This window comes from Myotis brandtii, unplaced genomic scaffold (genome assembly GCF_000412655.1).
Source record: "Myotis brandtii unplaced genomic scaffold, ASM41265v1 scaffold744, whole genome shotgun sequence".
Taxonomy (NCBI): Eukaryota; Metazoa; Chordata; class Mammalia; order Chiroptera; family Vespertilionidae; genus Myotis; species Myotis brandtii.
The window spans coordinates 1648452-1665107 of record NW_005370965.1 but is presented as its reverse complement, the minus strand read 5'-3'; the positions used below and the strand labels follow the sequence as shown (position 1 = coordinate 1665107).

At 46.6% G+C, this 16656-nt stretch overlaps 1 protein-coding gene across 2 annotated transcripts in view; it reads left to right on the top strand.

Moving 5' to 3' along the window:
* Positions 1–16656, top strand: part of ARMC9 (armadillo repeat containing 9) — a 101354-nt gene that overhangs the window by 22900 nt on the left and 61798 nt on the right. For both annotated transcript variants that reach the window (XM_005882967.2, XM_005882968.2), the window contains 5 exons: positions 6732–6766; positions 7230–7341; positions 10045–10137; positions 12706–12796; positions 14095–14218. In XM_005882967.2, the coding sequence (XP_005883029.1) occupies positions 6732–6766; positions 7230–7341; positions 10045–10137; positions 12706–12796; positions 14095–14218 (455 nt within the window). The remainder of the gene's footprint in view (positions 1–6731; positions 6767–7229; positions 7342–10044; positions 10138–12705; positions 12797–14094; positions 14219–16656) is intronic.

Genomic DNA, 16656 nt, shown 5'->3' with positions numbered 1-16656 from the left:
AATAATAATAATAATAATAATAATAATAAAGTATTCCCTACCTCATTCTCAAGTAGGTTTGAAGCAGCTTATTATTATAACATTAAAAAACACAAATATGAGACATGAAAAAACAGAAAATGAAAGTAAAGAAGTTGTGGTTAAAACTCATAGGAACAGAAAGTAGACTGGTGGTTTCCTGGGCTGAGGGGTGGGGACAATAGGAGCTGTTGGTCAAAGGGTAAAACCTCTGTTTATAAGATGAGTAAATCCTGGGGCTCTAACGTACAGCATGGTGACTATGGTTAGCAGTACTGTATTATATACTTGAAAGTTGCTGAGAGAGATCTTAAATGTTCTCACCACAAGAAATAAAAGGTACCTGTGTGAGGTAATGGACGTGTTAACTAACCGTATGGTGGTAATCATTTCACAATGTAGACAGGTATCAGATCATCACACTGTACACCTGAAACTTACAGTGTTATACGTCAGTGTCTCAATAATGCTGGGGGGAGAATACATTGTGGGTAAAGGAAAATAAAGGTAGGAATAATAAAAGTAAGCCAGGGCTACGCTAGTACAAAAATACATGCCATAAGATGCTGTACATCTGGAGAGAGGCATATTTGGCTCTCAGGGCTTGTGCAAAAAGGGACGTGTGAGCAGTTATATGATTTACTTATAATGAAGAGAAAATATTTTAATACTTATTATCTACTGTTTGCTGCATCTAAGCAGCCTAGAAAGCACAACAGTAACGTGAACGCAGCCACAAGTTCCCAAATAGACCATTTCAGCATCACTGAAGTTCCTAGGTGCCCTGTAGACGGTGAACTTCTTCCAAGTAAGTGTGTTACTGTTGTAATTTAAAGACATTTTAAAGAGAAGACAGGAGGTCGAACAAATGGCTATTCTGGTGCTGAGACCTAAGGGTCATTCCTCTTGTGGATCTTCATAGAAAGGACGTGGTAACGTGGTGAAGAGCAGTGTCCTTGACCATGTCCCCCCGGGTGCGTGGGGAAGTGGCGCCTCACAGGGACACATGGTGCTCAGAGCTGCAGATCTGTGCCTCACATGGACACATGGTGTTCGGAGCTGCAGATCTGTGCTTCACATGGACACATGGTGTTCGGAGCTGCAGATCTGTGCCTCACATGGACACATGGTGTTCGGAGCTGCAGATCTGTGCCTCACATGGACACATGGTGTTCGGAGCTGCAGATCTGTGCCTCACATGGACACGTGGTGCTCAGAGCTGCAGATCTGTGTTCAGGATGTGGCCATGGGATTTGTGCACGCACTAGGCTTAGAGAGTGGCCAGTTTTTAAATGTCAGTAAAGCACACAGAGATCTCCAGGTTTCAGGAAAGGGGTCCTCCAGGACGAGGGGCTTCAAGCCGCATCCCCGAGGCCGGCCGGGTGGACTTCAGTGCACACGTACGGTGAAGTCAGTGTGGAGCAGTGTGTTTACCAAGAGGGATGGCTGCTTAGCAGTATTGAGCCTAGCAGGTCTGTGTCCGACAGGACCACTCCTTTCTTCCCTGCCTTCCATTTATTCATTAATTCCAGGTTTGTGGTATAAAATTCCATCCTAGCTCGCATATGCAGGAATGCCGTATTTCCATTTTCTGGTGGTGGAGTGTGTGATACACCAGCTTGTTTAAAACTGCTGTCATGTTAATAAGGAGCAGTTTAAAGGGAGAGGGGCACAGCATAGCTGTCACTTTTTCCCGTTAGAAGCTAACACCATGTGCCCGGACCTAGTCCTGCCCTCCTTCCTGTTAGGAGCCACGAAGGCACAGAGCCACAGCCTGAGAAGCCCGGGGAGAGAGGAAGAGCTCTGTTTACCTAGGCTCATAGCCGTTTTCATTTTACTGAGCCACTCACTTAGGAACAGGCAATAAAAGCTGCAAACAATCTTTTATTGTTCCTAGTAGATTTATCTGCAAGATAAAAAGTGGATATGAGTCATGGTAAGAGTATCAGAGGACATAGTAGTTGATTGGGCGTGGCTGAAGTTGTCACACATCAGATTTACAGTGTGTGAAGAGAAATTCAGGGAGCAGTTTAGATGGGATGTCTAGTGACTGAACTGACAGGATTTAGGATGAAGGAGAAGGTTGCTTTTTATTTTAAGGGAATAAATTCTACTCTAGGTCCAAATAGTTTCGTCAATTTCAAGACCAGTAGGTGGGCACAGACCAGCCTCTTTTATACCGTGTCTTGGTCAGCATCTCCTTGGGTGCGGTCGCGACCTTGAGTGTTCCACTTCAGTGCGCTCTGAAAAGGGGCTTGGCTGGACCCATCAGAAAACTGCTAGGCTCTATCAAGTTCAGTGCATTTGGTACTGGCTTCTGAATCTGGCTGTTAAAAACCTGGCCTTCTGCAACCTCGTTCACTGCTGAAAATTCAAAAGGGCTCAGAAAATAGTACCTTCTCCACTGAGTTCTGCACCAATTGAAAAATAGGACAAAAGAATAAGGAGAAAGTAGCCGAAAATATCTTTGTTGATACTTATAAAACTTATATTGGATAATATGGATTTTATTGGTAGGCAGGTGGGTTTCCCTTTTTAAAAAATATATATTTTTATTGATTTCAAAGAGGAAAGAAGAGGGAGAGAGAGATAGAAACATCAGTGAGGTGAGAAAATCATCGATTGGCTGCCTCCTGCACACCCCCACTGGGGATGGAGCCCACAACCCGGGCATGTGCCTTTGACTGGAATCGAACCTGGGACCCTTCAGTCCGCAGGCTGACGATCTATCCACTGAGCCAAACCGGCCAGGGTTCCTTTTTTTAATTAAAAATTATGACGTTTTATTCAAGGGTCTTAGGATTTGCAAATTGAAAAAATAACTAGGGACTACCCAGTGTGTTCCAAAGAAGAAAGAAAAGTTGAGAGTTTTAAAAAGCACACATTTGAGAAGTCAGTCCTGCATTCTTAGCCCACTGATTGGTTATCTTGAGAGACATATACATCTCCAGCACATGAACATTCCTTATAAAGTTCTTCAGAGGTTTATCTATGGAATTTAGGTAAATCCAGGAAACTGATGGTTCCCTACTTTTGAACCCTGGATTTAAAGAAATGTACCCACCTAGTCATGCACAGCTCTGGCCAAGCCTCTTACTACCACCACCACCGGGAGCAGAGCTGCCTTGTGCTCTCTGAGCAGGCTTATTGCCCAGAATGAGGGGGTCGGGCAGGCAGGGTGAGGGTCACACCGGTGGAGGCCCTATGGAGGAAATGCACGAGTGGGAAGAAATGTGTTTCCATTCCGCCTAGTTCATGCCCAGCTAACTGTGTTCAGAAGTCCGCTCGCGGTATCCGAGCTGGCAGGCAGCTCCAGGTGCCTCCAGAAGGACTGATAAGGACGGGGTTGATTTTTTTGAGACCAGGCCTCTCCCAGTGCGACTGCCTGTCACTGCCCTGACCTCAGGCTGGTCATTTGGTCATCCTTACCAACCATCTGAGATCAGCCAGTGACAGGAGTAAGAGGGAAACTTCTTCCTCAGGACACAGTCTCAGTTTTCTGAGATGACACAAGTAATACCTGAATATGTGTCCACTGGAAAGTATAACAGTGTAGTAGTAAATGGGGCAACACACAAACCGCTTCCCTTCCTCACACTCACCCCATCTCACCCTCCTCCCTCAGTAACCCTGTGGACCGCGTTTCATCTGCATCCTTCCAGGCCTTTAGAAATTACATATAATTAAGGTTTTATTGCACATAGCGTTCTGCAGCTGTCTCTTACCGGTGCCTTTTAAATCTTCCATTTCCTCTTAGCGTGTTTGCATTTCCCTTGCCTCCTAGAGTTTTAACTGGGAATAGTATAGCACATGTAACCATTATTCTAGCAGACGTTTAGGCAGCTTTTTAATTGTTTGCTGTTCCTAGTGATGCAACGTGCACCTTTGTATGCTGCAAAAGCATATGAGAGCATCTTGCTCTGTCCTCTTATTAGCCCCCTATTTGCACTGGGCAAGCTCGAATGCAGAAACAGTCTGAAGGTGAAAATCTGAGCGTAGCCCCCTGGGTGAATCCCACCGAATGGCACTTCTGGGTTTGTGGATTCATTGGATGGGGGAGTTTCCATTTTAATGCACCCGGGGAAAAGGGCCCATTTGGGAATTAACTCTTCCTTTCTTCAACAACTGCAGGTAGACCTCACTGGAAATACAAGTTAAGATACTTCCAGGTGTGATAGCATTAAATACATTAAAGGCCCAGTGCATGTGAATCTTAGAAGGCATCTACTTCCGCGATAGTCACCTTTGTTAGCAATAAATCCCAGCAGGGGCTGGAGGAGGTGAGGGCGGCCCTTTTCCAGGACAGCCTGGAGCGGTTGTTCAGGATTCTTCCTGAAGCTTCCGTTGTGGGGACCAGGACTTTGGCTTGAAGGCCAACATCTTCAGTCCTTGGATTCTCCCTTATGTGGCTTTCCTAAGTCTTAGCCAGGTGCCTGCCCGCTGCCCACATCACCACTGCATTTCGAGGCAGTGTTTCTGGGCCCGAGCTCTGTATGTCAACGAGGGTTGCACACCTGGCTCCCTGTCCCTGCTACACCTCATACACCACGCTGTCCCGGACCTGTACTGACCTTGGTGACCTGAGGACTTGAACACGTTTGATCTCAACCAGGTGGTAGGATGTAATTGGCAGCGGGCGACTGTGCCATTAGCTCAGCCCTTTCCCCGATCTCCAAGCCCAGACTCTCTGTGCCTTCTCCCCGTGATTGACAGGCATGTCACATTGTCTCCGTCTAAATCCGAGCTCATCTTTCTCTTCAAACAAGCGGTCTCTCCCCACTGTGTTTCCTGTCCTGTGAATGTTACTCCGGGAACCCCTGGGAATCATTCGAGGCCCTTCCCATCAGGTCCAAAATGCTCCACATGGAGTCCACGGCCTTCTCTCATCTGATGCCCACCTGGCCCTCCGGCTCAGCTCAGGTCCAGAAACTGCATGAGCTCCAGCACCCCAGCCCCGGCACTTCCCGTGTGCGGGTGTTGCTGCATCTTGCTCTGTCTTTCTCTTATTAGCCCCCTGTTTGCACCTTGCAAACCTCGATGAGCCCGAGCGGCTCCTGCCCGAGAAGCTTCTGTGGAGCTTGGGAGCACATTTGAACGCTCACCCACTCTCCACCTACTTAGCTCCATTTCCAAATCTCGTTTGCAGTTTTCTGTGCCAGCCGCCCCTCCTGCATGAGCAACCCTGCATTTTGTGTTGTGCGAGTCCCCCTTCTCATTACAGTGTTGGCGTAGCAACCTCCCTTCCCCACGGGGTGGGATGTTCCTCTGGTTCTCCGCTTCCTTCCGTTGCTCTTCAGTCCCAGCCCCATGGCTAAGGCAGTTTCCTCATGTGTCCCCCTGTGATCTTTAGCCTCCCCTAAGTAAACATTCCCCTGAGGGCGCTTGCCAGGTGACCTGCCTTTGCTGTTCCCCTGCTGTCTTTTAATTAAAAAATAAAATAAAAAAATCAAGGGTTAAAAAAATATAAAACATATGTAATCATGAGCCATTTAAAAGCAGGGTGTGGTGACTCCCAGGTGGGAACCTACCTGCTTTGTAAATCCTGCGGCCAAGCAACAGATAAACCAGTGGGGAAACCAGTCCAGGTTTCTGGAGTGCCCACTGCGGAAGTCAGTCTCTGTTCATTCACTCATCCAACACATGTCGGTTGAGTGCCTGTTTGTCCAAGCACCATTCCAGGTGCTGGGGACACGAGGGTGCTGAACCTCTAGCCGCTGTAGGACCAGTGTCCACGGAAAGAGAAAGACACAGGAGTGATTGCGAGATAATCACAGGTCCACATGAGAAGCGTGGATGGCGACCATTTGACATCAGGGGCCCACAGACGCCCGAGGTTTCCTCTCTGTGCCTCTGCTTCATTTTTTCCCTGGAGTCCTTTAAAACCTATTGCAAACATATCATTTCACCTGCAGAGAATTCAGTGTCTTTCTCCAACAGAGAAGGGCTTTAAAAAACAAGCCAGAGTATAACCACAATGTCTGATACAATAAGCACCAGTTCCCTAGCATTAGGTAATACCAGTGCAGTCTGTGTTCCATTCTCTCAAAATACCTTTTCCATTTGGTTTGAGTCGGTTCATACAAGTGCCACCCACAGCAGTGGTTATTTCTATTTTAGTGTATGTTTAGTATAGCATTGCCTGTAGTGGCCAAAAGGGAGGGGGGACACGCAGTGTGAATGCCCATAAAGCGGGCAATGATTTGGATTACAGGGGAGTGGGATGGGAGGGGATTATTTATTTTTTTCTACAAACACCTCTATATTTCTATAAACACTTCTATAGTGTTTGACTTGGTACGAAGTGCAATGTGTTCTTTTTATATTCAAAGATAACATTTTAATAAAGAAGAAAACAAGGTCATGAAATGACTTTTATGGCTTCGTGCTCTCTGCTCTCTTGGACCTGGCAGCTTTCGTGCCCCGGGGAGTTTGGTCAGGAGAACCCACCTGGTATTTTTATAGATTGTTCCTGGGAGTGGAGTAGCCCCAAACCAAGGGGTGGGTGGCTTGGGAAATGCATTAGTAGTGTATTGATTAACTTCGACTTGGGCGAACTTTTAAAACATACATGATTATGGTTGGAGAATCCTGGTAGACCAGGAACTTTGCAGATCTGTAGATCTTGTGCTGTTACAGTAATTTAGGGTCAATGCTCGGCCATCAATGTGTAACACGGTCTGTTCTTTTCTGTTCCCTCGCCCCCACCCTCCCAGGCTTCAACCATGTTAAGAGCCTCCTTGGCACCCATGTGAGTAATTGCTCTTAGAAATTGTTATTGTGGAACAGCTGTGGGTAAAACGGGAATTCAAAGTAACTTTAATAAATGCTCATCTGAACATGTGGAGAGTAAAGGAAATACCAGTAATTATAAGTAATAGTGTTAAGCCAGAAGTGTCTTTTAATGTTAATTGCATTTATTTTGGTGAGGTAACCTCAAATGGAAAAGCTTGTTGAATAGTTTCTGTAATATTCTCTAGAAATCGATTTAATTTACTGTCACAAGGCAGTCAACAGAGTGTTACAATGTCTAAATTTTATGTTCTGTGTGGAGGGGCCACAGGATAGCTTTGTGTGAGCCTGAGCATTTCTATCCAAATCTATTGTGTTGTCACCGCGGGGGTGTCTGACGCACGGGGCCCTCACCAGGCATGTGTGTTGAACATCATCCCCTTTGCCCTCTTCTTTCTCTTTGAACTTGTGTTGCCAAGTAGGAAATTGAAGGATGTCCCACTGCTGCCCTCCTTGGATTATGAGAAACTGAAGAGGGATTTGATTGTGGGGAGCGACCGCTTGAAAGCTTTCTTGCTGCAGGCTCTGCGCTGGGTACGTACCTCTCCCGCGAAGCTGAGAAAAAGACTGTGCTGGTTTGCCGGGCTGCTACCTTGCTCGCGTCTTTTAACCCATCTACTAAAGATCTTCCTTCCTGCTGCCTGCTGACACCGAGCTAAAGTGAAACAGCTTCTGAAGATAGCCTGGCCTCTCTTTAAAACTCCTACATTGGCCTCGCTGTGGCCATTGCCTTCCCGAGGCCGTTTCACACAAGCAGTTTCTAGGCCCAGGGGACTTCCTGTCACCTGACAGCTGGCAGCTGGTGGGGTCGGCGTGTCCGAGCACCGCCTGGTTCGCACAGTGCATGTCCACAAAGCCCCCGGTGTCCACCGGCCACACGAGCAGGCCTCAGGGTGAGAACTGCTACCATGTCTGTAAGGGAAAATGGAGTCTAACTTGTTGTTTCTCTCTCCCCTCTTCACGCCGATCATGGGTAAGGCAGGGGTCCTCAAGCTCTTTGCTCTCAGACCCCTTTACTCTCTCAGAACCCCAAGGAGCTTTAGTTTACGGGAATTTTATCTGCTAATATTTACAGTGTTAGAAATTAAAACAGAAATTATAAAATGTATATTTATCAATTCATTTAAGATGAACAATGATAAACCCAGAATCTAGCAACTTATTTAAAAAAATATATCTTCCAAAGCAAAAAAAAAAAAAATTAGAAGAGCAACATTGTTTTATATTCTTGCGGATTTCTTTTATGTCTGGCTTCGTGGACATGGATTCTCATATATGCTCCTGCGTTCGATTTGTCACAGTAGCACTTCACATAGCCTCTGAGAGACTGAGTGAAAACAAGTCACAGCATTATGCTTAGCAGTATTATGAAAACAATGGTGACCATGTAGACTCCCCAGAAGGGCTTCGGAACCCTGGGTTCCCCAGACTACACTTTGAGAGCTGTTCTAAGCCAACACTGGTTAGCTCCTGAACTGGACGATGCGTTCTAACTCACCTGGAATAATGTCAGACTCCTTCACGGACCCCTGAGTTTCAGGGTGCCTCGGCATCAATGTGCCTTTGCGCAGTTTCCCCATCTGGATAGAGAAAGGTCTCCTCTCTTGCATGTCCGAGGCCTGCGTGCTTCCTGGGACAAGGTCTGGAGTGCTCCGAGGAGGCCCCGGAGCAGCAGGAAGAGCCCTGGGTCAGTCGCGATGTCTGCTCGGGTGTTGCGGCAGCTGACCAGATGGGTGTGGCGGCATGAGTCCTCTCTGGTGGCCATCCCTGCCCCGATGTTTGCCTCTCCGCTCAGGCGAGCAAACGCATCTTGTCTTTGGCTCTTCCGATCAGTCGGTGCTCCTGAGCCTCTTGGTGAGACAGGATGTTCCAGAAAAAATAAACAGGTGTCTTGTCTTACAGTTTTGTCTGTGCCCCCCTCCAGCATCTCCACTCCAGCCCCGTGCCCCTCACCCCCACCCAGTGCCCCAGGCCTGACCTCAGTGAACTGGGCAGAAGGGACACGCCTGGCACCACCTCCTTTAATCTAGTCCTCTCCCCGGTAGGGCCTCCCTCCTTGGCTATGGTGGTCCAGCCTGTCAGCCACACCGGCCTCCGCCTTTCAGTTCTGGGCGCTCTGCGGCTCTTCCTGACCTCCCCCGCCCCCCCCCGCCCTTGTCCTTTACACGGCAGCTTGTCCTCGGCCAGAGCAGGGCCTGCCGTCTCAGGGATCTTCATCTAGCAAGATTTTCCTGCAAAAGTAAGGGCGGTTGCTCACGTTAGTCATGTGGTTTTTTTATATCCTAACTCCTGCTGGTCCACGCCTGTGTGCACAAGCACACACCATTTCCCACACTCCCCGTGCTCCATTGTCCTTCTAGCCCTACGGGCAGTAAGGAAATTCTAACTTAAAACAGCACAACTTAGGCCAGCGGTTCTCAACCTGTGGGTCACGACCCCTTTGGCAGTCAAACGACCCTTTCACAGGGGTCGCCTAAGACCATCCTGCATATCAGATATTTACATTACGATTCATAACAGTAGCAACATTACAGTTATGAAGTAGCAACGAAAATAATTTTATGGTTGGGTCACAACATGAGGAACTGTATTTAAAGGACCAGAAGGTTGAGAACCACTGACTTAGGCTTTTCCCACCCCCCCCCACACACACGCGCGCGCGCGCGCGCGCACACACACACACACACACACACACACACACACACACACACCGAGTATTGCTGTGTCAATCCCAATAGGATAAAACCTATTTTGTTGGCATGGTGTTCATTCTGAGCCCTCTACAACTTGCCCTGTGCCCGCCCCTGTACTTCCCCACCACCCTGAGCTGGCCCACACTCTCCCCACCACACTCACATCCCCTGTGCTGGCTGACAGTCTGCTCACCCTTCAGAGGCCAACTCTTGAGCCCCTTCCTGCAAAAAAGCAAAAAAAAAAAAAACCCTCTCCAGGCGTTGGTGAGCTCTCCCTTATCTGTGCATGCACAATCCAGGCATTTTCCACTTCCCTGAAAATTTCATATGTGTAGGTTAACTCCTACACCCCCCATATCATCCGCTTAAAAGTACATCATAATTTCTTATCCGTGGATAGGTTGGCTGCTTACCTCGCTCTGCAGGATGATACTTACTCTGTTTAGTTAAATGTTTAGTTACTGGGGCTGCTGTTTAAAACATACCCGCTCTGCGGACATTCCTCCACAGTCAGACGTGTTACTTTTGCTTTTCTTTGTTCCAGCGCTTGACCACATCCCATCCCGGGGAGCAGAGGGAGACCGTGCTGCAGGCCTACATCAGCAACGACCTCTTGGACTGCCAGGGCCACAGCCAGGTGGGTGAGCGATGGGCCGGGGCCCAGCAGGGCCTTCGTTCCTCGGGATTGGTCCTAGCAGCTGGGGAGACGTCCATTTCTGCATGTTTCAACCTGGTGACTGTATGTCAGCCTCAGCTCCCGTAGCTCTGCTCTTCACCCTGGGTGTCGGCCCTCTCTTCACGTCCGATAAAGAGTCCTAACAAGTTAGAACTGCTGGGTTCAACTCTGGAGCTCTGTTCTGCCATTTTTCCTTTTCTCAAATTCCCAAGTCTTTCCCTCACCCTAGTTCAGTGATGGCGAATCTATGACACGCTTGTCAGAGGTGACACGCGAACTCATTTTTTTGGTTGATTTTTCTTTGTTAAATGGCATTTAAATATATAAAATAAATATCAAAAATATAAGTCTTTGTTTTACTATGGTTTCAAATATCAAAAAATTTCTATATGTGACACGGCACCAGAGTTAAGTTAGGGTTTTTCAAAATGCTGATACGCCGAGCTCAAAAGGTTCGCCATCACTGCCCTAGTTTATCTTGAGTCCTGAAAACTCAGCATGACTTATGACCGGCAAGGTAGGTAAGCAAATTCGGTGTTTCTTCTTTCTTTCTTTTTTATTTTGGAGGATATGTTTTTATTGATTTTTTTACAGAGAGAGGAAGGGTGAGGAAGAGAGGGAAACATAATGTGAGAGAGAAACATGGATCGGTTGCCTTTTGTACGTGCCCCAACCAGGGGTCGAACCTGCTACCTAGGTATGTGCCCTGACCGGGACTCAAACTCGCAGCCTTTTGGTGTATGGGATAACGCTCCAACTAACGGAGCCACCGGCCAGGGTGCAAATTCAGTGTTTTTTCACCTGGGCCTGCCGTAAAATGTGTCCAGCACCGTATTTGTATGTAGGTCTGGGCCAGCTTGTTCTAGTGGGAAAATGTCAGACCTGGAGTGAGATGAGCCAGTTGCAGACCTCTGCCCCACCCCGTTACATACCTTTCATGCGGTATACTTCGGTTCACTGGGGCGCTCGGTGAGCCCTTTCAGTCTGACCGCTTCAGTTCTGGGAACTTTCCTGACTTACTTTGTAGGTGAGTCCCTTTGTTTTCTCTGTCTCTCTCTGCGTGTCGGACCTCCTCTTGAACTGGTTCTCTAATTTTCTTATCTTCTCTCTCATATTTTCCTTTTTTTTTTTTTTAACTCCACTTTCTGGGAGATTTTTTCATCTTTATTTTCCAGCCATTCTGTTGAGTTTTTTATTTTCTTTTTTATAGCATTCTGTTGTTTCGCAGATACAATTGGCTTCTGATATCTCTAAGTATTATTAGTGACATCTTTTTGTTTATTTTTAGTTTTCTTATCCCTGCCTAGTCTCATTTCTTCCAAGTTTGCTCCACTAACCCCTTCCCCCTGTTTATCTTGGTCCTATTTTCCATGTTAGAAACTTGGACTTCTGGTAGACCTTGGTTATCTCCTAATGTTTAGAGTGGAGGACTGAAAAGCCTATTGGAACTTCTGAGTATGAGTGTAGGCACTGTAGACGGAGACCCCCACGGGGGGTGAGCCAGGTGGGCCATGTGTCAGGGGCCGCTGATTTCAGGACCTGTAGTTCTTTCCTTTGGGCCAGGCATTTTCCTCCAAGAAGAGTTTTCTAATCTCCCTCCTAAAGGGTAAGGTCGGGTTGCCAGTGTTCTGGGAGCCAGGTAGGGGGAGGGGACAGGGGGTGGCTCTTTAGACCCCCATTTTGGTGTAGAAGCCCTGCTCACCTGGGCCTGGTGTCCCCCATCCAGAGACCCTTGTTACCATAACAAGAGAGCACCCCGACCTCTGGTGAGAGGAGGACAGTAGTGGAGGAGCAGCATGAGCTGCTTCTATAACAGCTTTCATTCATTCATTCTGATTTTTCTCACGTCTTGAGCCTTTGAGGATTAAGTGATGTAAGTGGGGTTACCTCCTCATTGCCCACATAGCATTCTTGAGTCTGCTAAGTCTGTTTCCATCTGTATTCCCACTTCCAAAATTGTGTTGTTATAATTTCTTTTGCTGTTCTCTCTGATCTTGAGAATTAGTATCATTCTTTAAAATCCATTTACTATAGTTTTACTGTGGCTTCAGGGAGCAGAATTAGAAGTGTGTGTTGGATCTGTCATCCTAACCTGGAAAAACATCAGCCATAAGAGCAAACCATATTGCGGCCTTTGTGTTAGTAACTGTTCTAATGCTTTGTATAAGTAATTCTTTTTTTTAAATAAGTTTTTCATTTTTCAATTACAGTTGACATATGGTATTATATTAGTTTCAGGTGTATAACATAGTGATTAGACATTTATATAACTTTGGAAGTGATCACCCTGATAAGTCGAGTACCCATCATATAATTCTTTTAATTTAAAAGTTTGAATGACTGATATTCATCAAATCTCAGGACAAATCAGTTGGCCATCAAGATTTCCTGACGTACGGTTTGGCTTTAGTCTGTTTATCTCACTTGTAATGAGTTTGTGCAGAGGAGGACAACAGCGCCCCCCGGAGGAGCCACGCTGGTCTCTCCCGGTCTTTGACTCCCTCATCCTTGCCCCTCTGCTCCCCGCAGAGGAGCGTGCTGCAGCTGCTGCACGGGAGGAGCGACGTGGTGCGCCAGTACATGGCCAGGCTCATCAACGCCATAGCGTCCCTGGCTGAAGGTGAGATGCCAGCTTTTCTTCGAAGAGAAGAGCCAGGCCTTATTGATGCATTTTTTTTCCCTTTAAAAATGGACGTTCTTCTCCAAGTTTTTTAGAGATGATGTATGTTTCCTCAATTTATGCCTGTTTAATACATCTAAGGTTTTTTGTGAAAATTAGATGTTGTCATATTGCTGTAGTTTATGCCAGAGCAAATTTTGAGTTTTGGAGTTTCTTTTGTAAGTCTTCTGGCTTTATTTTATAAGCTTTCGGTTTTATAACTGTACTTTTTGGATTGCCTTCAGATATATAATAGATAATACATTTTCTATAATTTTCTATGTCAGTACATTAAGGCTGGTGACACAATTAAAGCTGATCCCAATAATTACATCATTTCCTGCAAAAGACTAGAAGATTTAAAAGCTCCAAAGATAACATGCCAGTGTGACTGAATTCAAATGATTTTACAGAGTGTCATTATCTTCCAGGTTTAATTTGAGCTTTTTTAAGAGTGGATAAAGGGAGTTTCGAATGATGACTATATGATGCTCCAAAAACTTGTCCCTTCACTTATTTGTACAGTTTTCATCTGTTTAGCAAACAGTTATGATAAGCCAGGGTATGTGCAGGGACCACTTATATAATACTGTTGAAACTTATGTCCAAAAGTATCATTTGTATCAAGCCACAAGCCCACAACAGGCTAGTGATAATTCAAGCCCTATTCTAGAGTTCCATGTCTGGTCCCCAACCTCTCCGGGCACGTCCAGAAGGAGCAAGGGGTGTGGCCAGAAAGCATTGCTAACGGGTTTATGACCCACAGGTTTCCTTCCTTGTTCTCCTCCTCATTCTGACTTTCGGGTTCAAGATTTCAGGTGAATAAAGGACAGTGCTCCCCACAAGGACACAGTGGGAAATTAGGTTGAGATTACAAGAAGGGGTTTTCTATTACTATATAGTTGATTGACTAAAACCAATTTTGCAGAAGAAATATGTGTTAACTAGAGGCCTGATGCACAAAATTCATGCAAGAGTAGGCCTTCCTTCCCCTGGCTGCCGGCACCAGCTTCCCTCTGGCACCCAGAACTCAGGCTTCCCTCGCAGCCCCAGCTTCATCTGGAAGGTTGTACGGAAGGACATCGGTCTAATTAGCATATACACTTTTATTTTTATAGATAAGTTTTTTAGAATCTAAAATTATACAAGCTCTGGATGTGCTAAATGCAAAGGTTTCATAGAAAGTGGTTTTGGAGCATGAACTTAACACAAGAGCAATCTTCCCTCTTTTACTTGTTCATCTCTGATTGTGTTACCAGGTCGCCTCTACCTTGCCCAGAGCACGAAGGTGCTGCAGATGCTGGAGGAGAGGCTGAAGGAGGAGGACAAGGACGTCGTCACCCGGGAGAATGTGCTTGGGGCCTTGCAGAAGTTCAGCCTCAGGTGCTGACCGCGCAGCAGGTCACGATGACACCCCAAGGCAGATGACATTTTTCAGCTAACACCTAGGGCAGGTTCGGTGACTAAGATAGAGCTAGAAAGCTCACCGCGAATCTGATGGAGGAAGATGATTTAAAAGAGCTATTGTAGCCTCCTAGTGAGCATGGTTGTGTCTCAGCCTCACAGAGCCTCAGCCTTCCGGTGGTGACAGTCCCGTGTCCCACGATGAACAGTCACAGCAGGTGGGCGAGGCGGCTCCAGGACCCTGTCCACGTGTCCCAGAAACACCTGGAGTCTCAGCCCTGACCCTGCTGTGACTTGGAACTGCTCCCCATTAGAAATTTAAAGTCAGACACCCCTTCTGGAGCCAGGTCTGCTGTCCTCACAGAGCTTTCTTTTTCAATCCCTAGCTTTATTGAGGTGTGCAAACCACCAAGTTCACCCATTTAAGTGTACAGTTCAGTGATTTTTAGTGTATTACAGAGTTGTACAGCCGTCACCAAAGTCTGATTTTAGAACATTCCCATCACCACAGAAGGAGCTTCATGCCTGTTCACAGTCACTCCTCAGTGACTGTGAACAGGTCACTGAGCCCAGGTGCCCACGACTCTACTTCCCATAGACCTCCCTGTGCTGGATGTTTGATTAACTGGAATCAGACAAGGTGGCTCCTCTGTGACTGGCTTCTTCCACTTAGCACAGTGTTGTGGAGGTTCATCCATGTTGTACAGCGTGTGTCGGTGCTTTGTTCCTTTGTATTGCTGAATGGCATTCCATTATGTGGAGAGACCGCATTCCTCAGTTAGTGGATACTTGGGTTCTTTCCACTTTTTGGCTATTATGCATGATGCCCCTGTGAATTTTCCATACAGGTCTTTTTATGTTTTTTGTGTGTGTTTTTTATTGCTTTCAGAGAGGAAGGGAGAGGGAGAGAGAGATAGAAACATCAATGATGAGAGAAGATCATTGATCGGCTGCCTCCTGCACGCCCCCTACTGGGGATTGAACCCACAACCTGGGCATGTGCCCTTGACCGGAATCAAATTCAGGACCCTTCAGTCCACAGGCCGACACTCTATCCACTGAGCAAACCGGCTAGGGCGCATACAGGTCTTTGTGTGACCATGCTTTCATTTCTCCTGGGTAGGTATCTAGGAGTGGAATTGCTGGGTCCTATGCTGATTCTTCCAGCATCCACAGTCCCTCATGACCACCTTGCCTTCTCTTTGACTTTATTAAAAATTCTAGTACCTTGAGTCCTCAACCTTTCCTGACGGTCAGCGCTCTTCTGAACACACTTCCTTCCCATCAGTGTGGGTGACCTGCCAGGCTGCCAAGTGACATTCTACGTGTGCGTACGCTTGGTGGGAAAGAGTGGCAGGTGGTCAGCTCTTGCTATTTGCCAGGTTCCTGCCAACGAGAATTTCTTATCCTAACTCTATGAATGGAAAAGAACTGTGAATAATCTCCAGAGTTATTACTTCCTCAAATCACATAAACACTTCATTTCTGTTTGTTTAAAAAGATAATAGCTGGCTGGAAAATTTTTAGAAATTCAATAGCTTAGTTAAATAACAGCTAAGATAAGGTGAAGAAATACTTCCGCCTGGTAAGGCAAATATTTACTGCCAATTTTTCCTTTTCCTCCCAACAGTCATTTAAGCTTTCTGTTCTGGAAATGTGCTAATGTTTCCAGGGTCTCTACAATGAAGGTAGAAAGTGCTTAGGCTCACCAAGAGGGTGCGTCCTCACTGTGTGCCACTAAAGGTCACTGGTGGGTGCGAAGACCAGCACGAGCAGGTGCCGTTCGCTGGCAGACTCACCATGACCTGTCCCTCAGGAGGTGCACAGCGCTGCTTTGGTTTTCAGAGAATTCAGACGACTGCTGGGGGTGGTACCAGGCTCAGTGTTATCAGTTCTAAGGCCTGCGTGCTGACAGGCACCACTGCACATTCCGACGAGGCACTGCATTTTCTAAGCTGTGACACCTGGACTTCGGGGGGAATACAGTTCTGTGTAAATTGTATTATCCAGGTCATTAAGTCATCCTTACTCTGTAGAGCTCTGAATCAAAATGGTATTGAGCTGGTTTTTTGCTTCTCTTTTATGTTTCCTTTATTTTTTTCACAGAGCAAAATGCCTAAGCTAGATGATAATAGACTAGAGTTTAGTAGATATTTGTTTGTCAGTGAACTATTTCTATGGCTCTGCTTCTGGGGTTAAGTAGACCAAAAGCTATCAATAAATATTTTAAATATTGGAAAGGAAACGTTCAAAGTAGGAGGCCTCCTTACTGCCTTATCTTTCTTTAAACTCTTAATCTACCCGTGAAAGGTAAAGAATTTGTTGTTTCACGGCCCCGGTGAGGTAGGGACGGCCCCGGTGAGGTTGAAACGGCCCCGGTGAGGTCGGGATGGCCCCGGTGAGGTTGAAACGGCCCC